Genomic DNA, 27,869 nt, shown 5'->3' with positions numbered 1-27,869 from the left:
CAGTTAATTGGTACCGGAAGTGGAACACTGCTATAAAGATACCTGAAAATGTGGAAGAGACTGGAACTTGGCCAAAGGCAGAGTTTGGAACAGTTTGGAGGGCTCAGAAGAAGATGAGAAGATGTGGGAAAGTTTGGAGCTTCCTAGAGACTTGTTGAATAGTTTTGACCAAAATGGTGATAGTGAAATGGATAATGAAGTCCAGGCTAAGATGGTCTCAGATGGAGATGAGGAACTTGTTGGGAACTGTAATGAAGGTGACCCTTGATATGTTTTAGCAAAGAGACCAGAGGCATTTTCCCCTTCCCTAGAGATCTGTGGAACTTTGAACTTGAGATAAATGATTTAGGGTACCTGGTGGAATAAATGTTTAAGCACCAAAGCATTCAAGAGGTGACTTTACTGCTGTTAAAAACATTCAGTTTTTTTGTATTCACAAAGATATGGTTTGGAATTGAAACTTATATTTAAAAGGGAAGCAGAGCATAAATGTTCCAAAAATTTGCAGCCCAACAATGTGATAGAAAAGAAAAATCAATTTTCTGAGGAGAAATTCAAGGTGGCTGCAGAAATTTCATAAGTAACGAGGAACAAAATGTTAATTGCCAAGACAATGCGAAAAATGTCTCCAGGACACATCAGAAGTTTTCACAGCAGCTCCTCCCATCACAGAACCGAAGGCCCAGGACACAGGACACCAGGGCCTTGCTGCTTTGTGCAGCCTTGGGATTTGGTGCCCTGTGTCCCAGCCATGGCTAAAAAGGACCAAGATACAGCTAAAGCCATGACTTCAGAGGGTGCAAGCCCCAAACTCTGGCAGCTTCCACAGGGTGTTAGACGTGAGGGTGCGCAGAAGTGAAGAGTTGAGATTTAGGAATCTCTGCCTAGATTTCAGAGGATGTATGGAAATGCCTGGATGTCCAGGCAGAAGTTTGCTACAGAGGCAGAGCCCTCATGGAGAACCTCTGCTAGGGCAAATGCAGAAGGGAAATGGGGGGTTGGACCTTCCACACAGAGTCCTCACTAGGCATCGCCTAGTGGAGCTTTGAGAAGAGGGCCATTGTCCCCAAGAACCCAGAATGTTAGGTCCACTAACAGCTTGCACCATGCTCCTAGAAAAGCCATAGGCACTCAACGACACCTTGTGCAAGGAGCTGCCAGGGCTGTACCCTGCAGAGCCACAGGCATGGAGCTGCCGAAAACCTTGGGAGCCCACCCCTTGTGTCATTGTGACCTGGATGTGAGACATGAAGTTGAAGGAGATCATCTGGGAGCTTTAAGATTTAATGACTGTCCTGCTGGATTTTGGACTGACAGGGGTCCTGTAGCCCCTTTGTCTTGGCCAGTTTCTCCCATTTGGATTGGGAGCATTTATACAATGCCTGTACCCCCATTGTATCTTGAAAATAACTCACTCGTTTTTGATTTTACAGGCTCATAGGCAGAAGGGACTTGCCTTGTCTCAGATGAGACTTTGGACTTGGATTTTGAGTTAATGCTGGAATGAGTTAAGACTTTGGGGGGACTGTTGAGAAGGCATGATTGTGTTTTGAAATGTGAGAAGGATGTGAGATTTAGAAGGGGTCAGAGGCATGATGATATGGTTTGATTCTGTGCCCCCACCAACATGTCATGTTGAATTGTAATCTCCATATGTTGGAGGAGAGGTCTAGTGAGAGGTGATTGAATCATGGGGGTACACTTCCCCCTTGCTCTTCTCACGATAGTGAATGAGTTCTCACAAGAGCTGGTTGTTTAAAAGTGTGTAGCACTTTCCCCTTCTCTCTCTGTCTTTCTTGCCACCATGTTAAGAAGGTACTTGCTTCCCCTTTGCCTTCTGCCATGGTTGTAAGTTTCCTGAGGCCTCCCAGGCATGCTTCCTGTTAAGCCTGTGAAACTGTGTGTCAATTAAGCCTCTTTTCTTCATAAGTCACCCAGTCTCAGCTAGTTCTTTTAGCAGTGTGGGAGGGTGGGGAGAGTTCTCTGTTCCCATCCATGCTGTCTCACTTTAGGCTTAGCCAGGACTACCAGTATTTTTTTGTTTTTGTTTGTTTGTTTGTTTGTTTTTGGACACAGAGTCTAACTCTGTCCCAGGCTGGAGTGCAGTGGTGTGATCTCAGCTCAATGCAACTTCTCCCTTTTGCCTCAGACTCACGAGTAGCTGGGACTGCAGACATGTGCCACCATGCCTGGCTAAATTTTTTTGTATTTTTAGTAGAGATGGGTTTTTACCATGTTGGCCAGGCTGTTCTCGAACTCCTGACCTAAAGTAGTCTGGGCATCTCAGCCTCCCAGTGTTAGGATTACAGGCATGAAACACCACACCCAGCCTGACTACCAAGTTTTTGTTGTTATTTTTAATGCAAATTCTCTGGTTAATCACAGGTAATAGAAGAGGGCTGTTCATTAATGATTTTCCAAAATTTCTGTTTATTTCACTGCTATTTAATCTTTCTGCCCTCGATGATATTTGTTCTTTTCATTTTACCTGGATTCCAAGTACATTAGTTTCTTATTGGTGCTATGACGAATCATCACAAATTTTGTGAGTTACAACAACACATTTATTGTCTTATAGTTCCAGAGTCCAGAAGTCTGAAATAAGTGTTACTGGGATAAAATCAAGATGTCAGCAGGGCTGTTTCCTTCAGGAGGCTCAGACAATTAATGTCCTTACCTTTTTCATTTTCAAGGGGCTGCCTGCATTCCTTGGCTTGTGGCATCTTCCACTATGTTCAAAGCATATGACTGCAGTATCTCCTTCCATTATCATATGGACGTCTCTCTCTAATTCCTCCTGTGTCTTCCTTATTAGGGTCCTTGTGATTATATCAGCACCACCCCTCTAGATAATTGTCCCCTCTCAAATTCCTTAACATAATCATATCTGCATAGTCTGTTTTGCCATATATGATAACCTTCACATATTCCATGTGTTAGGACATGGGAGTCATTATTCTTCCCGCTATACCAAGACTCACATTTATGAGTAAATTTCAGTGCCTTGGATGATTTCCCAGGCAACACAAACACTTGATTTCTGCCTGCCATTAATATGACATTCAAGCCTTTTGTGTTGCTGTTTCTAAACGTAATATAATAGTTTAGAGATCGAAGAACTTTAGATAACATTTTGAAAGATTCAAAGAACAACACAATTAGAAGTTTAACTGAAGAGTTAAAAAATATTATAATCTCAACTTTAGCAGTTATCATACAACTTTCATTACATCATTTTACTTCTTTAAATTGTAAAATTGGGAAAAATACAACAATGCATCTCAGATGTATCGTCTATTATATGAGAATAACAATGTTGTCTACCTTATAGAGAAACTGCTTTTGCAAAAATTATAAAAGTGAGAGAATTATACCAGTGAAAGCGATCTGATCTAACCAATTCCATCTTGCCTTTAACTTCCAAACTGCCCTTGGTCATTCCTGAGTGTGGGCCAAACTAACTTTGGGAGAAATTTAGTTTATAGTTTCCTTCCCCAAAGTAAACCACCTTTATAAAACTAATAAAAAACCATAGAGTTAGGATTATAGAGGGACTAAACTCACAAAGACCGTTTTCCATACACCTGTGATTGCATTCCCAACCAATTAACAGCACCCATTCCCTAGCCCCTGGCCTGCCAAACTATCTTTTAAACAGTCTCTGATTAGGAAACTGGAGGCTGTGGAAAATAAATAAATAAATAACCCTAGGCTTCAAATTTTCAGAGAGACTGATCTGAGTAATATTAAAACTCTGGTCTCCTGTTTAGCCTGCTCTCTATGAATTAAACTCTTTCCCCACTGCAATTCTTCTGTCCTGATAAATTGTCTCTATCCGAGCAGTGGGCAAGATGAATCCACTGGGCGGTTACAACAGAGATTTTTTTTTTTTTAATTTTTTATTTTTGAGACAGAGTCTTACTCGTCGCCAGGTGCCAGGCTGGAGTGCAGTAGCGCGATCTTGGCTCACCGCAACCTCCACCTCCCGGGTTCAGGCAATTCTCCTGCCTCAGCCTCCTGAGTAGCTGGGACTACAGGCACGTGCCACCATGCCCAGCTAATTTTTGTATTTTTAGTAGAGACGGGGTTTCACCATGTCGGCCAGTCTCGATCTCTTGACCTTGTGATCCGCCTGCCTCAGCCTCTCAAAGTGCTGGGATTACAGGCGTGAGCCACTGCGCCCGGCAAGTTGTTTTATTTACTGATTTACACTTATCTTGCACTTAAAAAAAGATCAGTAAATATCTGTATCATATGTGAAAGGAAAATAAAAACTCATGACCCCAGTGCACTATGCCAAAAGGGAAAAATTAAGCTGAAAGCTGAGTCATGCCGACTAAAGTCAGGCATTAAAGAGACTGCCTTTCTCTTTGCTCCTAAGCAGACAAGTACAGGTGAAAGATTAAATATCTTCACAAATAGCTATTCTATGTTCATTTTATCTTATGTAAAGTGCCCATTTACTGGGAGCCAGATGTAAACAGAATTGACTCTTCCCCTCCCTGCTCCTTTTCTCTTGCAGCATGTGGATTACCACACTCGCCCTTCTTCCCCTCCAGTCCACTTTTCCCCACTAAATATCAAAGCCCTCAAAATCATCTTGGGAGGAAGGCACAAACTGCAGACTGTTTCTGTGATTCCTTGTTTTTCTTTTCTTCCCGGTGTGTCCTAAGCCTTGGCAAAATAAGCTTCCAAATTGATTGAGAACGATCTCATACTTTTTGGTTTACATATTAGGCCTATTTTGAATTTGTTACCATGCCTAAACCAGCTAACATGTGGCGTTTCAATAAAGGTTCATGGAATCCTAGGAGGCCCATGAACAGGTTTCAGGAGGTATATGTGTCCTCAAAACTGAGTGCACAACTTTGAAGGTGAGAGGGTTTGTAGCTTTCATTAGATTCTTGTTGGACTCAGTGACCATAACAGGTTTTGAGGCACAGTGGTTGAAGGGAATAACTTCAACCTGAGATATCACAGGAAAGCTCTCTGTTTATGAGGCTTCCGAGACAGCAGCTCAGTCTCCATCCTCAGATCAATAAATTTTTTTATTTTTTATTTTTTGAGACAGCCCCTCGTGTAGAGCAGAGTTTCAGACTAACTCCCATGAGATTAGTATACAAACCAAAAAGCCACCATGTTCAGTGGTGTGGGGGTGGAGCTGCCCATCAAGCGACCACAGACCAGTTCCCTTTTCCCCTACTGCCTGGCCGGGCTGCCTGAGCAGCATTTCCCTGCAGACAGGGAGACCGTAAACCATCTTGTAGCGCTGCCTGGTTTTTCCTTTTGCCGCAAGACTTAAAGACAATGGGAACTGGTGGGAAACAGATCACCCAGCAGCTCTTTACTGACATCAGGGTATCTGAAAAACAAAATGACCACTCAGAGGCGTGGCAAAGAAAGGGATTTGTAGAATCAGAAGACATGTTTTTGCACAGATTATGATGAAATCTGATGAATTCCCTCTGTACCACATCAAAGTACAACTCACTAATGACCATAGGACCCCTGTCTGCCACATGCACGGTCTTCCTCTCTCCTGGAACAGTGCTCAGTAAAAGCCAAGACTTTCCTTGTTTCATTTTTGCTGAATATGCTAACTAGCCCTTTCTATTAATATATTCTTTCCACAGAAACAATTATAACTCACTATGTTACAGGGTTTTTTTTCTTTTTAATGTTCAATTATATTTTGTTGAAACAGTCTATTTTGATCTGCTGTCTCCTCAAACTCCCTTTGAGGCATTTGCCTTCTCTCAGGATAGGTTACTTTGTCAGATGGTTAACTTCGTTCATGATTCATTAATTCTTAGTTTTCACTATCCGAGAGTTGCCTTCTCAAATTACAGATGTGCCTTATCCTGTCCCTTCATGTGCCCCACAAAGGAACCACCTCCCTGCTCACCATCTTCATCACTGTCATTGTGATAATGAAAACACTGTGAAATGTAGCTTCTTCTGTGTTAATGTAGAGTGCTCTTTTAAAAAATTTAGTATTAGTCTCCTCCTTGTAATTAACCCATAAATTGTTTCTCATCTACTTAGAATTAAATCTAAACTTCTTTTTTTTTTTTTTTTTTTTTGAGACGGAGTTTAGCTCTTGTTACCCAGGCTGGAGTGCAATGGCGCGATCTCGGCTCACCGCAACCTCCACCTCCTGGGTTCAGGCAATTCTCCTGCCTCAGCCTCCTGAGCAGGTGGGACTACAGGCACGCACCACCATGCCCAGCTATTTTTTTGTATTTTTAGTAGAGACGGGGTTTCACCATGTTGACCGGGATGATCTTGATCTCTTGACCTCGTGATCTACCTGCCTCAGCCTCCCAAAGTGCTGGGATTACAGGCTTGAGCCACCGCGCCTGGCCAAATCTAAACTTCTTAACCATGGTGGAGTAGTCAGTGTTGGTGTTCTTAGCCCGTCTTTCAATCCCCATTTCCCTTCTTTCAGCTCAGCACCCTGAAGTTTCCTCTGGGGACACACTCTTACTGCAATTTTAGTATATACTTCAGATGGAATGAACTCTTTTCCCAGATCTGAAGCGGGTGCTTTACTCAGCACGGACAAACCTGTATATCCGTCCTCCTGGACACCGTGACTAATCCAAGGACAGATACATGGTCCATGGGGATCTGATGAGGATGAGGTCTGGCCATGTTGTGGCAATTGTTAGAAAACTAGTGCAATCTTTTAGGATCGCTAAACTGCTAGACTATATGGATGAATTTTTTAAAAAATTTATTTATTTAACTTTACATGCATACTATATCTGGCATTTCTCCCCATGTTATCCCTCCCCATCCTCCCCTCGTTCCCCACCCCCCGCTGTCCCTCCCCAACCCTCCAACTGCCCCCTGTGTGTGATGTTCCTCTCCCTGAGTCCTGTGTTCTCATTGTTCAACACCCACCTATGAGTGAGAACCTGCGGTGTTTGGTTTTCTGTTCTTGGGTCAGTTTGCTGAGGGTGATGGTTTCCAGATTCATCCATGTCCCTACAAAGGACATGAAGTCATTGTTTTTTGTTTTTTGTTTTTTTTGAGACAGTCTCACTCTGTTGCCAGGCATCAGGCTGGAGTGCAGTGGCACAATCTCGGCTCACTGCAACCTCCGACTCCCGGGTTCAATCAATTCTCCTGCCTCAACCTCCCGAGTAGCTGGGACTGCAGGCGCAGGCCACCATGCCCAGTTAATTTTTGTATTTTTAGTAGAGACGGGGTTTCACCATGTTGGCCAGGATGGTCTCGATCTCTTGACGTCGTGATCTGCCCACCTCGGCCTCCCAAAGGAACTCATTGTTTTTTATGGCTGCATAGTATTCCATGGTATATATGTACCACATTTTCTTTGTCCAGTCTATCATTGATGGGCATTTGGGTTGGTTCCATGGCTGAATTTTATATTCTTCACCAACTTGCGACATTCTTGCCACATTTTGCCTTTCTGGAAATGACAGAGGAAAACAGAGACAGGTGAGAGAGACATAGATTGCCAATGACACTATCTGAGCAAATTTTTGTTTTGTCCACACTTGATCTTTCTGGACACCTGAGCCAATACATTCCCTTTTTTCCTTGAACCAGTTCACACTGGGTGTCTGATACTTGCATCCCCCAAAGACCAGACTATTCCCATGCCCTCAATGGTCTGGCCCCTGCTGATGTCTCCTACCTCGTCTTCCACCATGTTCCCCCACCTTCTGTCAGTTTCTAAAAAAATCCATGCACTTTCCTACCCAAGGGACTTTGTTTTTATTGTTCTCTTTCTTCTAAATGTTCTTCACTGGCTGTCTTCACCTTTAGATCTCGGCCTAAGTGCTACCTTCTCGGAGACTTTTCTGATGCAGATCACACACATAGCACATACTGGCTCACACACTAGACTAGACTGCAAGCTTCCTCTGGGCAGGGACTACATGTGACCTGTTCAGGATTGTTACTCCAGTGCCTGGCATTGTGCCTAGCACATAGCAAGTACTATGGAAATATTTGGGCAGGTTTCTGGAATGTGCCACGTTGTTCTGCTTTTCTTTCTGCCTAGAATTCTCTTTTTCTTTAATTCTTTGCATAGCCAGTTTCTTCTTATTTCAGTCTCAACTCAGGTTCCACCTTCTCAGGATTATGGACTTTTTGGTCAGGAAGGTCTTTCCTGAAGTCTGTAATTCCTCTCCCCCATCCTGTCTCTCACGTCATCTGGTTTTACATTAATCATTATACATGCCCTGGGGAGCACTACACACTGGGGTCTGTCGGGGGTGGGGGTGGGAATAGGGGAGGGACAGCAGGGAGTGGGGAGTTGGGGGGGATAGCATGGGGAGCAATGCCAGATATAGGTGAAGGGGAGGAAGGCAGCAAATCACACTGCCACATGTGAACCTATGCAACAATCTTGCATGCTCTTCACATGTACCCCAAAACCTAAAATGCAATAAAAAATACATTTAAAAAATCATTATATATGCCCTAAGATTATCCTGTTCAGTTTTCACTTATTTATTTATTTTCTATCAAACACAATATAAGCTCCATGAGAGCAGAGACGGTCTTAATCAAAGCTTCGTTGCCAACCCCCTCAGCAGTGACTGGCATATTACAGTTTCAATAAATGTGCACTGGTTGACTGAATGGATGAATGAAGGCAAGTCAAGCACTGGAGATTACACTACTTGTATGCTTTGCCTTATTTAATCCTTGCAGCAGCCTTAGGAACTAAGCACTATCATACAATTAGTTTCACATTACAGAGGAGAAAACTGAGTCTTAAAGGAGCAATGTAATTCGCCCAAAGTCACATTGTTCATAATTTGAGAAGGTGGAATTCAAGATATGCCTGTTTTGTGGATGACAGTTCATTTTCTACATCTTAAAATATCTGTTTTACTTATTTCTTTTTTTTTTTTAAGATGGGTTTCACCATGGTGGCCAGGCTGGTCTTGAACTCGTGACCTCAGGTGATCCACCCACCTCGGCCTCCCAAAGTGCTAGGATTACAGGCATGAGCCACCGCGCCCAGCCAATATCTGTTTTACTTCTTATGATTCAAGTTTGGATATCACAGCTGGTCTCCAAGTAGAAAAACAGAGTTCCTACTCTCCTTCCCTTAACCCCATTAGCCTTATTCTCAGAGCTGCAGGCAGAGCAGCTGGACAGCTTGCAACCTCAGGTAGGGGTAGGTCCTGCCCTCACAGATGCACTGCATGCAAGAAAGCAGGAGCGTGCACATTATTCGTAGGTTGGAAAGAGAGAGCCAAAAGGGGCTGGCCCGGGCAGCACTGGGACCTTTTCCCCAAACTTCACTAATCAGAATGGTTTTCTCTTCCCAAGGGATTGGGGCCAGAGGGAGAGAAGGAGGGGGTTTGAGGAGAAGGGCAGAAATGTTTTTCTAATACTTCCAAGGGAGCCAAAGTTCCTCTTTTACGGAGGGATGCAATAACACAGGCAGAGGGAGAAATTTCCCCAACTCCAACTCTCAATTATCAAAGAAAAACCCTTAGTCTGCAATTGATGGTGCAGATTCTGGGGTGTAGTGGTGAGGGATATATCTGTATTAGCAGTATCAGGTCTCAGCCCGGCCAGCAACGCGTTTAATCATATTGCTTCTAAATCACTTGGCACAGCCTCTGTGCTAACTTTGGAGTCAAGTTTAAACTCCTCCTCAGGGCAACGCCCTTCATGAGCAGCCCCTGGCCCCTCTGCGGTCTCACCTCCTGGTGTCCTCCTGACATCCCCACATTCATGGTAGAGAAGCCGTGAACATGTTGCCACTCCTCACAACTCTGAGCCTTTGGAAATGTCATTTCTTCTCCACCTGGCTGATTCCTATTCAGCTCTCAAGATTAGGCAGTTAACCATGAGCAGCTTCAAGCCAGGTTATGTTTTACCTGTCTCTGTATCCCTGGGCCTCTCAAAGTAGCTGCCTTGAATGATTTTCAAAAGATTAGCTGAAAGGCAGCCTTGCTTGGAAGTCTTCCTGGCACCTTAGGAGGTGGGTCTCCTCCTTGCTCCCAAAGCACCCCAGCACACCTCTATTCATAATTCTTAAACTATACCTTTTTAATTTTTAATTTTTTTTTGTTTGTTAGAGACAGGGTCTCACTCTGTTGCCCAGGTTGGGGTGCCGTGTGGTACAATCATGGCTCACTGCAGCCTCAAACTCCAGGGCTCAAGTGATCCTCCTGCCTCAGCCTCCGAAGTAGCTAGGACTATAGCAGTGTGCCACCATGCTGGGCTACTCTTCTTAAAATATTGTTTTTCTTTCTTTTTGAGGAAAGAGGCTGTGTCTTATACATCACCATATCCCTAGGGTTAAGCCACAGTACCTGCACGTGGGAGGTACTGGATAAATTAATTTTTGAATCAAACCTTTTCTGAGCCTCTGTGATGTGGAAAGCATGTGCTAGGCACTACTGGGGGGATACAAAGTTGTATCTCTGATCTTAATGAGACGAGAGTCCAGAGGGAACAAGACATGAAAAGTTCACAAATATGTTCCATAAGGAACTATGAGATAACTTGACGAAAGTTAATTCTACAGGAATTTAAAGGGAGGGAACATTTCTGACTTCTGTAACAGTGATCACATACTCTCCTTTTCACTTGGAGATGGACTCTTACCTGTTAATTATTTTCTTAATGGGTTTAGAAGTGTCTTTTTCTTTCTTTTGTTTTTTGAGATAGAGTCTTGCTCTGTCACCAGGCGCCAGGCTGGAGTGCAGTGGTGCAATCTCGGCTCATTGCAATCTCCACCTCCTGGGTTCAAGCAATTCTCCTGCCTCAGCCTCCCAAGTAGCTGGGACTACAGGGGCGTGCCACCACGCCCAGCTAATTTTTGTATTTTTTAGTAGAGACTGGGTTTCACCATGTTGGCCAGGATGGTCTCGATCTCTTGACCTCGTAATCTGCCCACCTCAGCCTTCCAAAGAGCTGGGATTACAGAGAGACTCTGCGCCCGACCTAGAAGTGTCTTTTATTGTGTGGCTTGGATCTGTTTTAAAAGTAAGTGGCTCATAAATAATAAAGAAAACAGGTGATCAGGCTTAGGAGGCCTTCTGGTTGTGTGTTCAGACAGTATCCAGTAAGGTTGGCTTGGTGTGAAGGGGCGGGATGACCTGTTGAAGACAGCAGGGTTTAGATTTTACACTGAAAGGAAGCAGGCTGTGAGCTCTGGGAGGAGTTGAAGGAAAGCGGTTACAAAAATGGGTCCTTCCCAGGGTCCTCCAGTAAGCCTCCTGGGATAGGTCTCCTGCCTGTTCCTAGACCTCGGGGTACTGCTGGGCACCTCAAGAGAGGCAGAGAAATTGGATACTCATGAGTCTTGCAATACAGGAATAAAAAATCATCTGAACAAGTAAACAAGAATAGACTATTTTTTTTTCCCCATTGGGATCATTGAGTCTAAAAATCTGATTTCTGCCTAGGAATTATCAGTCTAGAATTTTCATTACTTTATAGAATTGATATTGCATAGTTCTGAAGAATAAGGATTTAGCACTTCAGTTATGGAAAGCTCAGGACAACACAACATACGATGGTTAGTTGGACTGGATATGTCCATAAAGCTGAATTCTAATTCAACTATGAGCATCTCTGATTCTGCTTCTGATTTTAGGTGACTTTAATCCCAGATTGAATTTTCTGACATTTCTGTAAAATGGGGCAGAAGAGAGCATGATGGTTATGGGGTTTAAATATAAAAGAGTAAAGAGCTGAGAAGCGGCCTCCTTGGTCAGTATATAAATCAGACCACACTGACATCCCTTTTTCCTTTCCTTCTTTTTCATAATTAGAGAGGATGTGGAGGGAAAGGGAATAAAGAATTTGAACAAAGTATACCTAGTTAAACACATAGTTCTCATTGCATCACGAATATAGAATTAAGCACAGCTCCGTGGTGTCTCAGAAAGCTTCCTATTGCTTTTCACTATCTTACTTTGCACGTCTGTGTGCTTGGTACTTTGGGATGTACCAAGACGAGGTCGAATTCCCTTCCACGTCTAGCACAGTGTCTTGCACATTTACCTACTCGAAAAAAAATTGCTCCTTAAGGAATGAATGCATGAATCCTTAGGAGGAAAAGTGAACGTGAAGTTTTTCTCTCACGATGAGGTGTATTTCTGTGTTCGATTCAGATATGCATCAGGTGCTCAGCGTACGTTGTGCTTTTTATATGCTCACCAGGTGTAGGTAAGAGCTTTATGGCTGAGGCCGGGACATTCTTTGCGGGAGGATAACGAGGCGGGCGGGGATCTGGCGAACTGAGAACCGCGAGGAGGAGGCGGAGCCGCGGGGACTTGGAGTGTTTCCGCCCAATCAGAAGGCGGCGGTAAGAGCGGGGGGCGCTGAGAGGGGGAGCTGGGGAGCCCTGCCCAGTTACTCCCGCGCGCCGGGCCCCAGCGCGCTTCTCGGCGAGAGCACCTCCACTTGCAGCGGCCGACCACGAGGCCACCTCCCGCCATGGCCTTTGCAACTCTGCGGAAAGTGCTCATCAGTGACAGCCTGGACCCTTGCTGCCGGAGGATCCTGCAAGATGGAGGGCTGCAGGTGGTGGAGAAGCAGAACCTTAGCCAAGAGGAGCTGATCGCCGAGCTGCAGGTAAGGGGGGCCGGGGAAAACCGAGGTCTCCGGCGGCCTCGGAGAAAGGCTGGCTGCGCCTAGGCCAGCACGCCCCTCACGTGCCCCCCGCATCAGTCAGTTCCGGGGCCCTCCTGGGATTGGGGGGTAGCGGGGAACCGGGCCGGGGACGCGGAAAGAGGGAAGAGCTAGTCTAGCCGCGGCGAGATGCGAACTTTGCTTTTAGTTTGCAGCCGCGGCTTTGCCGGTGGCGTGCCTCCGCTAGCCTTGCGCGCCTCAAGCTGCTCCAACTGGTCCTGCAGGCTGCCCGCGGATGCCGGCGCCGGATGCCAGCGCGGCGCCCCGGAGCTTTGGCCGCAGCTGCTCTGGCAGCCTTGCCCGCCCTCCCCCCTCCAACTGCCTCCGCGCGGGGGGACCGGGGGAGGGGCGCCAAACTGGCTTCCTCGCTGGGAGCCCGGGAACTAGACTCTCACAACCAAGTTCTGGGCCGCCCCGCCGAGAACAGGCTTGCGTGGGGGGGGCGGAGGGGCGGAGGGGGAAGCTGGCTGGGGGTGGGGGGCGGAGGGGGTGGGGGGTGGCTGGCTCCGGGGGAGGGCGACGTTGGCGGAGTCCCAGCCAGTCTCGTGGCTGCTGGGGCAGCTGCTGGGAAAGGCGGCCCTCGCAGGGCTGCAGACGCGTACCCGCCCCTCGTCTGATGCAAGACTGCTCTGTGCTTTCGCAGCCCCTCTGCCTCCCGGTAGCCTTCGGAGGAAACGGGGGCCGGCGGGGGGCGCTGGGATCCAGGTTTAGCCTCCTCCCCACCTTTGGTTTATTGTTGGTTGGGAGTGACCGGACTGGACCAGAATCCTATCCCAAATGCTCCCAGATGATTGGTAGTCTCAGCAAATTTTACGGACGTTATCCCCGTTTGTTGTGATATATAATTAATCTACCTTAAATCTTTGTCTACGGTGTATGAAAAGGCCCGCAGGGCTTGGTGGCCTTGTCCAGGACATTGATTTTGTGAACTGTTCACTCCAGGGCCTGCGCTTTCGACCTCTGTAGTCCACCCAGCTGCCCAGTCCCCACCTCACCTGATCCGGCTTATTCTCCCCCCAGTCCATCTCCTCCGAGGATCCCTTGGCCCGCAGAGGCTGCTGCTGTTGTGTTAGCTGTGCCACAACCACGTGGTCCTGGAAACAGCCTGCGCTCTCTTTGTCTGCCTTTGTATCTGCTGCCATGGACCCTGTCCCCATGGCATGGCACTACATCCAAGTGTCCAGCCCTGTCCTCTACTCGGAAAAGTTTGGTCCCTGCCTTCAAGAAGTTTGTAGGCTGGTTAGGGAACATGGCCAACACACAGGAGACAGTTGAGCAGACGGCACAGGGCTTAAGCCCTGAATTAGACCACCCAGCTCCCTACCCTCTGCCTGCTCCCATGCTGGAAAAGCGAGAGAAGGGGCAGATCATCATGCATCGAACTGGTGGGCAGTGGCTCAGGACTTGAGCAGCTTTGGATGTGTGGCAGGCTCCTCACGTCTGTCACCTCCTTTCTTGTGTGAGATGATATCAATGGCTTTGGGCAACCACCCGGAAAAGCAGCGGGGTGTCCTCCAGACAGTCAGGGGCTTTCAGCTCTCTAAAGGAAATTAGAAACCTTGTACCCCCCAAGAGAGGTTGGGGATAGAAGGGATGAGGTCAGAAATGAGAGGAATGGGAGGCCTCATCCGTAATGAGTTGTTCCATGAAGTCGGGAATCAGCTGGGTGGATGCTGCCAGTCTCGGGCTGAAACTTGGGGAACATTTTAAAGGCGCTGAAAACTCTTGGCAGGAGGAGAGGTTGTTGGCTAACTTGACTGCGGGGCATTGTTGGGCTGTCTGGGAGGGCTTAGCTTTCGTGTCTGTCTTTGCAACAGGTTTGGTTCAGAATGCCAATTAATCTCCTTGGGCAGCCAACTGAAGGGTTCTCATTTCTACACGATGCCCTTTTATTCTGCATGAAATCTCCTGCCCTCCCCCACTCAAAATCTCTTTCATGCTGAAGGAATCTTTGGCGCCATTGCTGGAACCGGGCCTGGCCTTGGTTCCCACTGCGTTGTATTCTGGGTAGGGACAGTTTCTTCTCACTCAGCCGGTGGTCAGGAAGCATAATCATTTCTCCCTGCCCCTTTTCGAACTTGAAGCATGTCAGAGCTCAGTTTAATGGGTCATGACTAGTATTTTAAACAACAAAGTAGGAAATGCAGCAATGCAGATAGTAAGGCTCTGAGTATTGTTTCATGAATTTTGTTTCAATTGTGTGTGTAGTTGTTATGTGTGTGATATGTGAGTATGGAATTACAACTTAAAGATGTGTTTCTTGGCCGGGTGCGGTGGTTCATGCCTGTAATCCCAACACTTTGGGAGACCAGAGGAGGCAGATCACAACTTGAAGGGAGAAGGTTGAGACCAGCCTGGGCAACATGGTGAAACCCTTTCTCTACAAAAATACCAATATTAGCTAAGCATCCTGGCACAAGCCTGTAGTCTCAGCTCCTCGGGGGCAGGGTGGAGGGCTAAGGCCCTGGTTGCTGTTACTCTTCCCAGCCTGGTGCTTTGGGGGGAGGACTGCTTGAGCCTAGGAGGTTGAGGCTGCAATGAGCCATGATCTCACCACTGCAATCCATCCCAGGCAAAGAGCTAGACCCTGTCCCTCTGCCAAAAAAGATGTGTTTCTTACAGTGAGTCTCGGCCAAAAATAATTTGGAAAACATAGGCTTAAAATAATAAAGCATCTTGTTTGAAACTCCCATCTTAAATATACCTAATATACAGGAAAATATTTAAATAGCATTATCATTTATCAGTGGCTTTTAAACTTTGACTGTGACCCACAATAAGAAATTTGTTTTAGGTCGGAACTTACACACTCATACATACGTGTACACACAGACACATAATTTTTATGAAATAATACTTTTTCTACATATGATACATTCTGGTGTTTTCTTCCGTTTCATTGAGTAGCATTGATAAGACCACTAAACTAAATACTGGTAACACCATTTAATTTACTGAAGCACATCTATATCTTTATGCTAGAATTTTAAGGAAGATTAAGAAGGGAATAAATCTTTCCATCTAACAGTTCTTTTCAAAGGCTCTTTAAAATCTCATGTCCCCAGCCTTTTTACACAAGGATTTTGTTTGCAAAAGCTAAATAACTATCAAATTAATCAGGATCACACATCTTGTGCAAAACAGCGTAGACCTGCCTTCCCTACAGCTGAGGAAGATGACATGGACAGTTTCATTGTCTTGCCCTGTGATTTAATTTAGAGGCATGGCAATGCTAGAATTACCTCCCAGGCCAAGCTTGCCCTCTTGGGAAAGGAAGCATGTGTGAACTTGAGGAACGGGAATGGGTTCCCACTGCTGAGTTAGCAGTTTGTCTGGAACAGCCATAAATCAAGCAGTTTTCCTGTGGAACAGTAGCGAAGGACAAGGGAGCAGGAGGACCTGTAGGAAGTGTGGGAAGTGCCTGTTCCAACCAGCTTGGACACAGAAACCACACACAGAGGGCAGTGAACATCAGAATTTGGTGCTGTGTAGAGACAGACTTCCTCACCCAGGGAGTGACAGAGAGGAGGGAAGATTTCTGAGCACTGGAGGAGTTCTGATCGCAAACTGCAGAGGTGGTGAGCAGGTGTGTGCATTTGGTTAGGGCTGTAGTTTGCATGAGTAGAGGACAGGAGGAGGCATCTTGAAGAAAAGTCTTTGAAGGGGGTGAGTTGTGGTGTGAGGAGGGAAGGAGCCTTGGGGTGCAGGGGTTTTGAGGGCTTGGCAGGAGGTAGGTTGGACTCAGGCTCTCGGCGAGTATATGTTGATTGAGTGAATGCAGAGAGTGGGGAGTTGAGGTTATAAGAGGCCTTGGAAGTTCATTAACTCTGACTGCTGTGGGATGTCTAATATGGGACCAATGTCTCCTGAGTGGGGGTTTCTGCGCTTGGGACAGGTGGGACCTGATGCTCGTCTGTAGGAGTCTAACTGGGGACTCTTAGACTCCCTGGCACTAAAGAAGGCTGGTTTGAGGGAAAAGTCAAGAGAATTACTGTGTAAATTTTCACAAGGGGGATCCATCCAAGAAGGCCGTGCTCATAAAGAATAGCGCTGTTTCTGTGCTTGTTTCTTTGACTGCGATAAGGAGGCATAAGGTCTACTTCTAAGAGTGCTCAAGGATTTTCAAAAATCTTACTAAAAGAAGGTTCTAAAAAGCAGGAAAAACAGGACTTTGGGGAGTCTGCATGCTCTCCAGCTAGTGTTGCCCGTGGGGAGCAGGTTTGCAAGGTTTGGGGAGCATGGTGGCAGCTTGGGAGAGAGCATTGAGGAAGGCTGGACCTTTTTAAGGCCTAAGGGAATGATTGATTGGGGAACCTCTGGAGCAGGACTGGGCCTGAGATGGGAGCTCTGGAGCCGGATGCTACAGAGACAAGGTGATAGATGAGAAGTGGTCCCTTCTCCTCTTGCTCCGTGCCCGCTTCCGGTCAGGTGAACTTTGACTTTTGGTGCCACTTGAAAGGAGATTGTGTTTCCTCAGTGTGTTACCAGCTACCTAAGGTATCATTGCTGGCTGCAAAGAAATGCACACTAAAAACGTGCTTACCCACTCACTGCCCAGTTGCCCGCCAAAAAGGCTGTGCAGTGTACACTCCTGTTCCCTCCGTGCTAAACAATGAATATTGTCTGTTTCCTTTTTGCCAAAATAATGCCTGAAAATATCACATTTAAAAATGCACATTTCCTTGATACCTGGTGTTGAAGCGTCTGTAAATTAGTGACCACTTTGTAGTTCTTTCGTGTGTTGACTACTTATCTATTTACCTATTTTTATTGTGTTTTTTATCATTTAAAAAAGTTGATTTGTGGTGCATGCCTGTAATCCCAGCTACTTGGGAGGCTGAGGCAGAAGAATTGCCTGAACCCAGGAGGCGGAGGTTGCGGTGAGCCGAGATCGCACCATTGCACTCCAGCCTGGGCAACAAGAGCAAAACTCCGTCTCAAAAAAAAAAAAAGTTGATTTGTAGGAACTCCATCACTTTTGGCGATGAATCCTTGTTCTGTGACATATGGTAAAAGGAGTTTTTCCCCCATTTCAGGAACACTACTTGCCTTTGTTTACGAGATCTTTTTCCATGCAGAAGTTTAAAATTTGAATGTAACTGAATTTGTCAATATTTTCTTCCAGGGTTTCTGGGATTGGTGCCTTGCTTATGAAAGGTTTTCCCAATTCCAGTCATAAAAATATCCCCTGACATTTTCTTCTAATGCTTACATTTTAAAAATTCTCTAATTCATCTGGATTTTTAAATATCTGAAGTGAGGTAGAAATCTATTATTGTTTATCTTGAATGTTTTTTTACCACTATTTGTTTAGTTCTTCCTTTCATCATCAATTTGAATCTTTTTATTTTCTAAATTCTCACATATACTGTTTGTCTAGTGTCTGTTTAGTTCTGTTGGCTGATTTATCAATTTCTGAACATATTTCTCCTGCTGTTTTTCAACTTCTTTTTTTTAAATACATATTTTATTGTGTTTTAGGTTTTGGGGTACATGTGAAGAACGTGCAAGATTGTTGCATAGGTACACACATGGCAATGTGGTTTGCTGCCTTCCTCCCCATCACCTATACCTGACATTTCTCCCCATGCTATCTCTCCCCAACTCCCCAGCCCGCACTGTCCCTCCCCTCGTTCCGCCCCACAGACCCCAGTGTGTGATGCTCCTCTCCCTCTATCCATGTGTTCTCATTGTTCAACACCCGCGAATGAGTGAGAACATGCGGTGTTTGATTTTCTGTTCTTGTGTCAGTTTGCTGAGAATAATGGTTTCCAGGTTCATCCATGTGCCTACAAAGGACACAGACTCATTATTTTTTATGGCTGCTTAGTATTCCCTGGTGTATATGTGCCACATTTTCCCTGTCCAGCCTATCATCGATGAGCATTTGGGTTGGTTCCAAGTCTTTGCTATTGCAAACAATGCTGCAATGAACATTCGTGTGCATGTGTCCTTATAATAGAACAATTTATAATCCTTTGGATATATACCCAGTAATGGGATTGCTGGGTCAAGTGGAATTTCCAGAAGAAAAAAACAATCCCATTCAAAAGTGGGCAAAGGATATGAACAGACTCTTTACAAAAGACGACATACATGAGGCCAATAAACATATGAGAAAAATGCTCATCATCGCTCGTCATTAGAGAAATGCAAATCAAAACTACATTGTGATGCCATCTCACGCCAGTTAGAATGGTGATCATTAAAAAATCTGGAGACAGCCAGGCGCGGTGGCTCAAGCCTGTAATCCCAGCACTTTGGGAGGCCGAGGTGGATGGATCACGAGGTCAAGAGATCGAGACCATCCTGGTCAACATGGTGAAACCCCATCTCTACTAAAAATACAAAACACTAGCTGGGCATGGTGGCATGTGCCTGTAATCCCAGCTACTGAGGAGGTTGAGGCAGGAGAATTGCCTGAACCCAGGAGGCGGAGGTTGCGGTGAGCCGAGATCGCACCATTGCACTCCAGCCTGGGTAACAGGAGTGAAACTCTGTCTCAAAAAAAAAAAAAAAAAAAAATCTGGAGACAACAGATGCTGGAGAGGATGTGGAGAAATAGGAACACTTTCACACTGTTAGTGGGAGTGTAAATCAGTTCAACCATTATGGAAGACAGTATGGCGATTCCTCAAGGATCTAGAAATAGAAATTCCATTTGGCCCAGCAACCCCATTACTGGGTATATACCCAAAGGATTATAAATCATTCTACTATAAGGACAGATGCACACGTATGTTCATTGCAGCACTGTTTACAATAGCAAAGACCTGGAACCAACCCAAATGCCCATTGATGATAGACTGGACAGGGAAAATGTGGCACATGTACACTGTGGAATACTATGCAGCCATAAAAAATGATGAGTTCGTGTCCTTTGTAGGGACATGGATGAACCTGGAAACCACCATTCTCAGCAAACTGACACAAGAACAGAGAATCAAGCACCGTATGTTCTCACTCATAGGCAGGTGTTGAACAATGAGAACACATGGACACAGGGAGGGGAGCATCACACTCTGGGGTCTGTTGGGGGGGGAAAGAGGAGGGGGACGGGGGGGGGGGTGAGGGGGTTGGGGAGGGATAACATGGGGAGCAATGCCAGCTGTGGGTGACGGGGGAATGGAGGCAGCAAACCACATTGCCATGTGTGTACCTATGCAACAATCCTGCATGATCTGCACATGTACCCCAGAACCTAAAGTACAATAAAAAATAAAAATAAAAAAGTTAATATGTAAAAAAAAAAAATTACCCACTGCTCTCCTTAAATTTACTTTGTCCAGATATGCTCCTATGCTCTAGGCTTGTGTACAGCAAACACAGTGTGGGCCTTTTCCCTAGGGGCCAGCTTCTCATGGCCTTTCTGCAGCTCCAGAATCCACACAGTGGGGAGGATAAAGAAGGTTTTCATGGGATGCAGCTGAGCGCTCTACTGGGGAAATGGATCTGAGGAGCTGTGTGCTCCATCTCTTTTATTTCGTAGATGGAGACTCGTAGTACAGAGCGAGGTGAATTACCGCAGTGACCCACTCATTGTTGGCAGATGCAGGATTCCACCTCTGTCTTCCTGATTCCAGCTTGGTGCTTTTGCAAATACGCTTACTGCTTTCTCACCAGCCGGCCTGGTGTCTGCCACTTTGGGACAAAGTGGGGACTTGTTCACCTACCTCATTTCTTAGGGATTTTCGTTCTGTGTTTGAGCACGAATATTCTTATTCTGGAAAGAACCACATACCACAGGATTCTGGGCGAGCATAAGGAAGATTGTCTTGGGGATGTAACTTAGTTCACGTGTAGTGGCTGTGATGAATTCAGTCTTACTTTTCACATAGGTATAATTTTAGTCTAATATTGCCTAGGTGTCTGAGCAAGCCTAGATGAATTTAATTGCTCTCATTTTTCCCCTGCCCTCACCCCCTTACTTAGGTCTCTGTTTTTCTTTCACCATTTGTTTCATTCCTTGTTTACTCATTCAGCCAACCAGCATTGATAAGTGCCTCCCCAGTGTCAGGGAGGGGGGCTTACGGAGTAGAACTCCATCCCACCTCTGCCCTTCAGTAGCTCAGCGTCTCATGGAGGAAGTGACGTTCGTTAAGCTTGGCCAGGTGCTGTGCCTGTTCTCTCTCACTTTCTGTTCACACTCTTGAGGAGGCCGAAGCTGATTCATAGCTGGGAAGGCAGGGGCTTGGATTTTTGAACCCAGGCCTGCCAGATGGCAGAACCTGTCAGATGTGTGCACAGATGACATTGCCTTTCTTTCTTTGAATATATCAAAATCAGCCAGCATGTAGGAACTCCCATTTTGAGTAAGCAGCGTGCAGGAATGATAGGGTTTACAGAGAGGAACAGGAAATGCCCCCCGACTTCTGGCATGTGCCTGATGGACCTCCAGGCTGGAGGCATCATGGTGCTGTCCAGAGACATGAGCCAGGTGCCCAGAGCCCGTGGGCCAATGCTGCCTTCTTGGACATGTTGAACAAAGCACTTGGTGTGTTAGAGCCACAATCTCCTCGACTCTGAGTAAAAATCAGCATGAATCCTAGCCCCGTTTCCCTAGTGAGATGTCTCTGAGCTGGCAGTTATCAGTGACGTCCCAAGGTTCTGGGGACGCATCTCTTACTCAGGAGTAAGCAGTGACGTGCCTGAGGCTCTAGGATTTCTAGCACAATGACGCTGTGGACCCAAATGTTTCTTCTGCTTCAGGACTGTGAAGGCCTCATTGTCCGCTCTGCCACCAAGGTGACTGCTGATGTCATCAACGCAGCCGAGAAGCTCCAGGTGGTGGGCAGGGCTGGCACAGGCGTGGACAACGTGGACCTGGAGGCCGCAACAAGGAAGGGCGTCTTGGTCATGAAGTGAGTTGTGGAGGCTGCGGGGGCCGAGGGGTGAGTGCAGTGACTGACCACACTAGGGCAGAAAAACCTCACTTGAGAGAAAGCCGAGTCCATGGGAAGGGCGTCCGGGAGGATGCCTGGTCTAGGGCCTGCATGGTCAAAACACAGCTTAGTGGTTCCAAAGTTGTTGGAAGGCAGCTGTGCTCACCGCCATATCACCAATGCCATCAGGAGGCTCCAGAGTGTTTGAAATGGAGAGTCCCTGCGTAATCTCAGAATGGTTCACGAGCCCATACCCCACGTGCAGCACGTGCAGCCTGGTTCAGAAATCGGAAGGTTAGTGAGTGCACCTGCACGTCCCGCTCCCGTGCAGCCCCTATGCCTCTGTTAATGCTGTTCTTGGCAGCTTTGCGTCAGCTCTACTTTACCGTGCTTGTACAGAGGCACAACCTTTGCTAGGAGACCAGTGATGAGAATCTTTGCCCTCCCCACTTCCCGGCACCTTCGGGAATGAAGACACCAGTTTCTCTTGTAGTGTTCCAGGGCAAGAGGAGAGGGGTTTCCTTTAGAACTGTTTCTGCAGGAGCACGGGGCAGAGGTCGTCAGCATGCCAGGGCTGTTCTCTACGTGTTCTGGCACTTAGATGGTATGGCAAGGCCACCCCTAGGCCTCTTTGTCCTTAAGCCTTTTCTCTTCCCTTGGGGACTTCGTTGTCCTTAAGATCTTTCCCCTCCCTGGCACTGCACTTCCCTGCTTAGGGTAGGGGTTAATTGGTCAGCCGACTGAGGTCAGTGGTCAGCAGGGGAACTGTTAAACGTAACCCATCCCGGGTTCTTGCCTTGGACCCAGAGGCAGCCAGGCCCTAACCTGTGCACTTCTGCTGGCTCCCCCATACAGCCTGTTCGCTGCGGGAGGGTGAGAAGCCAGGTGGTTTTGCAGACAGACAGACTCCGAGAGTCCCTTTATCTTATACAGGATCTCTTGACTTTTTCTTCTTCTAACCTCATTAACCTTCGTTCCAGAGATAAAAAAGACAGACCCAGTAGGGGAATAAAAAGGATGAACACGTATATGAAATTCTTTCAAAAACCTAAAAAGCCGTTGAGAAAAGAAAAAATAGTTTTGTGGGTTACGACCTCTGTTCTCCCTTCTATAAAATGGGCAGAGTCTGCGTTGCCCTGTGACTTAGGGTATGAAGAGGCTTTCTCAGTTCAGAGCTTGTTGAGAGAAAGAGTAGTCAGACAGGTGGAGATTACTAATTAAAGCTAGGTTGGGGCTGGGTGTGGGGGCTCCACACCTGTAATCCCAGCACTTTGGAAGGCCAAGGTGGGAGGATCACTTGGGCCCAGGAGATCGAGACCAGCCTAGGCAACAAAGTGAGCCTCCCCATCTCTATGGAAAGATAGAAAACAGTAGGCAGGTATCATGGCACCAGCCTGTAGTCTCAGCTACTCAGAATGCTGAGCTGGTAGGATCGTTGAGCCCCGGGAAGTCGAGGCTGCAGTGAGCTGTGATCATGTCGGCGCTCCAGCCTGGGTGACACAGCAAAGCGCTGTTTCAACAACAACGAAAAAAGCCAGGTTGGATAACTTGATGAAGATCTGCAGGCAGTGGGCTGAGTGAGCCCTGAATTTGAGAGACTCGGCTTTGGTGAGATCAATGGTAGGAGCAGCAGGAAATTCGTGCTTTCTGGAGGCAGGTAGACCCTGAAATAGGAGAAGGAAGAGGGCCGAGCCATACACGAATCTCCATGTGAGACACTTCTCTGCCTTGGGAGAAGTGAGCGTTTGGGTAGAGAGAAACCAGGTGTGTTTCTCTAATAGAGGGGTCCCTCTGCAGGGAAACACAGAGCCAGGGGCAGGGGGCTAATTTCCAGCCCTTGGCTTAGGGCAAGGGTACATCAGAGAACCCTGGACAGTGGCATGGGTCTGGGGGTGAATGCTGAGAACTGGGCAGCTTATGGAGCAGGAGAGAGAGCACAGCCTGCACTCAAGGCTTTCTCCTGGGGCAGGGATGAGAATACTAGGCCTGTGCCCACTGATGTCCACGTTTTCTCTGATCTTTAGCACCCCCAATGGGAACAGCCTCAGTGCTGCGGAACTCACCTGTGGGATGATCCTGTGCCTGGCCAGGTAAGTTCCTGACTTCTCAGCAAAGCTAGTCTCTCCGATATGCCAATTATTACCCCTTGCCAAGCAAATGGACCCAGAAAAACTTAGAAACAGTTCATCTTGGTGACGTGCAGACTGCTAAGAAGCTTTAAGGGCCTCAGGTCCTCTATTCAACACTCATTACGAAGGTTCCCTTGTGCACAAAGGTGCACTTCCCTTGACTCATGTTTTGTTCTTCACACTACAGACACTCTGCCTTCTGTAGGCTTCAATTGTTGCAACTGTTCTCCATGCCCTACGGCCTAGAAATAACAAAGAAGGATGCTCCAGGCAGCAGGGTATGGACAGCTTCTAGGTACCCTCTGCTTACTTTTCAAGACTAAGCTTCAGTATTAATTTATCCAAGAAGGTCTCTGGCCTCCCCAGCTGGGCTGTGTCCCTCACTGATCCCTTCGCCCTCAGGGCTCATCTCTGTCACTCCACTTACAAATCTGCATTGTAATAGAATGGAATAAGAACCTGCTTCTCCAGGGTCCCTGTGTGTTCCTGTGGGTTCATAACTCGATGAAACTCAAATGGGCAAGACTCTGGCTCTTCCAGCGGGAATTCCAGACCTCTTGAGTGGAGAGGGCAGCCTAGAAATCAGATGGATATAGCACAGAATGTGCTTGAGTCTCAGTGTGTGGTGGTTAGTAATTTGGCAAAACTGATTGCATGGAGCATTTCTGTTGAACAGGCAATGCGAGCATTTCTGTGGTCATGGGCAAGAACAATGCTCCCAGTAAACAGGGCAGGAAGCTGTTCTCGGTCCCTTTGAGGCTCCGTGGATTCCCCCAATGAGGGGACTTAGGCATCAAGGACTCCCTGTTTCTCTACTCAGGCCTGAAACCTGGGACCAAGAAATTACTTTTCCCATGCAAGATCTGCTTTCCCTCCTGCTGGAGGAGGATCTTGGGGAGTTAACCTCTGCTCTAACTCTCCTCCAAAATTTCCACCTGAGGTCCCTGGTAGTCACTGATACTCACTGATAGGTGAAGGGAGGCCATGGGGGAAAGGAGAAACAGGACAGCTTACACAGCAGTAGGGTCTGAGCCTAGAAGGGTCCCCCAAGCTGGCACCTTGGTTCTCACAGGACATCTAGGTGGAGTGTCTTTTCTCTCCCCCAGGAGAAGTATAGAAGCCTGGTGCCTTTGTTTCACTTTAGCTATTACCTTCAGTGATTTTTTTTTTTTTTTTTGAGTAAGGGGAAAAGATCTCAGTGTGGCTTTCTATCTAATTAACTACCTCACTTTTTTCTGGAGGTGGGAGGAAAGGATTAGGAGCCAGGGATACTTTCCCTCGTTTTCTAGGACCAGCTTTGTTTAAAGGAATCGGTGAAGTGCTGTTGTTTAAAAGAAACTTTCCATTGTCCATCACTCACCATGACCTCACTCAACAAAGAGGCATCAAAACTAGAAAACACACACCCTACTGGGAAGGAATGTGTTAGTTTCATCAGCCTGTTCCTAGCAGGGAGGGCAGCAGGAAAGAACGGAGCTGTATGTCATGTAGACTCTGCAGGATTGGCCAATGTGGGTGGAGAGCAGGCGTGGCTGGGCCTCACGGTGGGGACTTTGAGCAGAAGGGGCTCCTGAGGTGCAGAAGAACAGCACACAGAACGGAAGGAAGTCGAGAATGAGCAAATGTAGGGTTCACCATTTTGCCTACTTGACCATCTCCTCCTCTAGTAAGTCAGGCCAGCAACCATTTAATTCTTGTGAGCCCCTCACCCCCAGTAGGGTCCTCTCCAGCCTGGCCTGATGAGGATTCCAAAGCGTTGAAACCTGGACCGGCTCTGTGATCAGCTGGGTGTCGCAGCCAGAGAAAGGGTTTAGGGATTTCTTATGTTCTGTGGTGTCGCATGCATACATCTTGATAGCACTGTGGAGTCCGGTGGGAAGAAAATAGGATGTGAGGGAGAGAGGGGCCAGGTGGGGGCTCGAACTCACTAGGCCAAAGGCATTTTATCAGGCAAGCTTTCCCCGACAAGTTCCTCGAGGCAAGTCCCTGTCCTTACTACCTGTCTGATGGGTCAGCTTGTCCCCCATGTGGCTTGGTATTGAAGTTCTCCTCAGTTTACCCTTGAGATCGTGAGGTTCTGTGATGGTGAGGACAGATTCCACCTTCAGCCTTACCCTCAGATGGAAAGCGATGTCCCGGCAACGTGTAGAGATGAGAGAATGTTTTTGTGTTAGAAGTTAGTGAATTGAAAGCAGAGACGTAGCGTCTTGAGAGCTAGCTCTCTTTGCATGCTCACTCACTCTCAGGTTTTTGGCGGCAGGTTAAAGGCCTGCATTTAAATACTCAGGAGACTGGCCGTGCTGGGGTTGACTTTGCTGGCTTTGAATCTGTTCAAATGCCTCCAGTTGGGTGATCCGGGGCGAGCTGTTTAACCCCCAGTGCCTCCCTCCGTGCAGCTGTGAAGGTTACAGGAGTTAATGTGTGCCTGAACATTTATTTTAGGATGTGTAAAATAGAGAAAGGGCTCCTCAAACATTGTTTCTCAATTCTGCCTTTTTTTGCCTCCAGAGATGTATTGATGACCCATGGCCCACAGGATATATATTGTCCTTTGACGTTTAATGTTGCCGTAATTGCCACTTCCTCTGTCTCCTCCAAAAAACACAGATCTAGACTCGGACTTCCATCTGAACTATAGGAGGAGACAGGCTGTGAAGTGTGTGTGTGTGTGTGTGTGTGTGTGTGTGTGTGTGTGTCGTGGGACAGGAAGGTGGTGTGACGTTTAAAAGTGTTGGGACCACACATTCAGGACAGCATGGAAGCGTCTGGGCTTTGGCATCCACCTACCCACTCCAGGCTAGTCTAAGACCCTCAGGGTTAACAAACTCTCAAGGAAGCATAAGTAATCAGTGTCCTCTTCATAATAGTAGAAAATGTCATAGGTTATGATAGGAAGATGAACATAATTCCTTGAGCCCCTGGAGCAACTCGATCAGAGTTGCCCAGTACCCCACTCAGTTATCCCTGCAGACGCTGGAGGATTGGCTATCACTTAAAGTAAAAACACTCCCTCTGACTGATGCCTCAGTGGCTGAGATGGAATCCCGACCTCCTCCCAGATGCCTGGCTGATCCCAGGAATCCCAGGGTTTCTAAGTCACATCTTGCCAAGGGTTTCTCTCTTCTGTCTTTCCTTTACCGCCATCAGTGTTCTTAAACCTGAACCCCCAGACCCAGTTCCCAGGGGAGTGGCTGTGATGAGGCAGTGACTGTGCAGGCCTGATGTCGTGTCTCCTTCCTGGGCTGGCGGGAGTCCGCGTGGGCCCTCTGAACCTGTGTCTGTCCTTGCAGGCAGATTCCCCAGGCGACGGCTTCGATGAAGGATGGAAAATGGGAGCGGAAGAAGGTGAGCAGCGGCCTCGACTCACCCCACCTGGGCTCAGGGCCCAGGGGCCACTCATGTTGCTGACTTCAGCTTCTTTCCTTTTGCCCGTTTGGTTGCAGTTCATGGGAACAGAGCTGAATGGAAAGACCCTGGGAATTCTTGGCCTGGGCAGGATTGGGAGAGAGGTGGCTACCCGGATGCAGTCCTTTGGGATGAAGGTAAGATGCTGCTGGAACCCTCTGATGTGACACTTCTGCAGCAATTTTGGAAGAGGCATGGCTGGGCAGAAGCCAGAAGCTTTGTCCTAGGAGGGTCTGACCCCTCTTTTGGAGCTCCTATCTAAATGAGTGTTAAAGCCAAGGAGAGAGAACGTTGACCTGCTGAGCTGGACTCAAAAGCTGGGAATACTTGGTGGGGTCCTTTAGCTCTCAGATGAGTGAAGAGCCCTGACTGCCACTGAACCAGAGGTTGATGGCTGTGTTGAGACCTTGGTTCTTGTCTTCGTAGTTTAAAAGAACCTGAAAAAGACACGATACAGTATTGAGGAATTTATTGCAAAGGAAAAAGAATATTTTGAAAGTTAAGTGCACAGTAGACAGTGCACCTTGAGAGAGAGAATTCAGGTGGCTGAATTCTCATAAGGATGAGGCAGCGCTGATTACTGCTAGAGAAACTCCCTTTATGGGGGTCGTATGTGATTATTCATAAGGAGGTGGGAAGAGGTGTCACCAGTAAGCATGTCTCGGGTGGCTCTGGGTGCACATGAGTAGCAGCTAACATGCTTGTTCACTCGGCACACCTTCAATCTCCACCCAGGACTGTATTTTCTTTCTTTTTTATTATTATTATTTTTAATTTAAGACGGAGTTTCACCATATTGGTGAGGCTGGTC

General features: G+C 46.9%; 1 protein-coding gene across 1 annotated transcript in view; it reads left to right on the top strand.

Moving 5' to 3' along the window:
* Positions 1-12,154: 12,154 nt before the first annotated feature.
* PHGDH (phosphoglycerate dehydrogenase) overlaps positions 12,155-27,869 on the top strand; it is a 31,399-nt gene continuing 15,684 nt past the window's right edge. The window contains exons 1-5 of the mRNA XM_032271997.1: positions 12,155-12,585; positions 21,352-21,503; positions 23,549-23,614; positions 26,944-26,998; positions 27,097-27,195. Of these exons, the coding sequence (XP_032127888.1) occupies positions 12,448-12,585; positions 21,352-21,503; positions 23,549-23,614; positions 26,944-26,998; positions 27,097-27,195 (510 nt within the window). The 5' untranslated portion in view covers positions 12,155-12,447. The remainder of the gene's footprint in view (positions 12,586-21,351; positions 21,504-23,548; positions 23,615-26,943; positions 26,999-27,096; positions 27,196-27,869) is intronic.

The sequence above is a fragment of the Sapajus apella genome, unplaced genomic scaffold (assembly GCF_009761245.1).
Source record: "Sapajus apella isolate SASKATOON/1434 unplaced genomic scaffold, GSC_monkey_1.0 scaffold271, whole genome shotgun sequence".
Lineage (NCBI taxonomy): Eukaryota > Metazoa > Chordata > Mammalia > Primates > Cebidae > Sapajus > Sapajus apella.
Note: the sequence above shows the minus strand (reverse complement) of the source record. Positions and strands in the feature narration are given on the sequence as shown.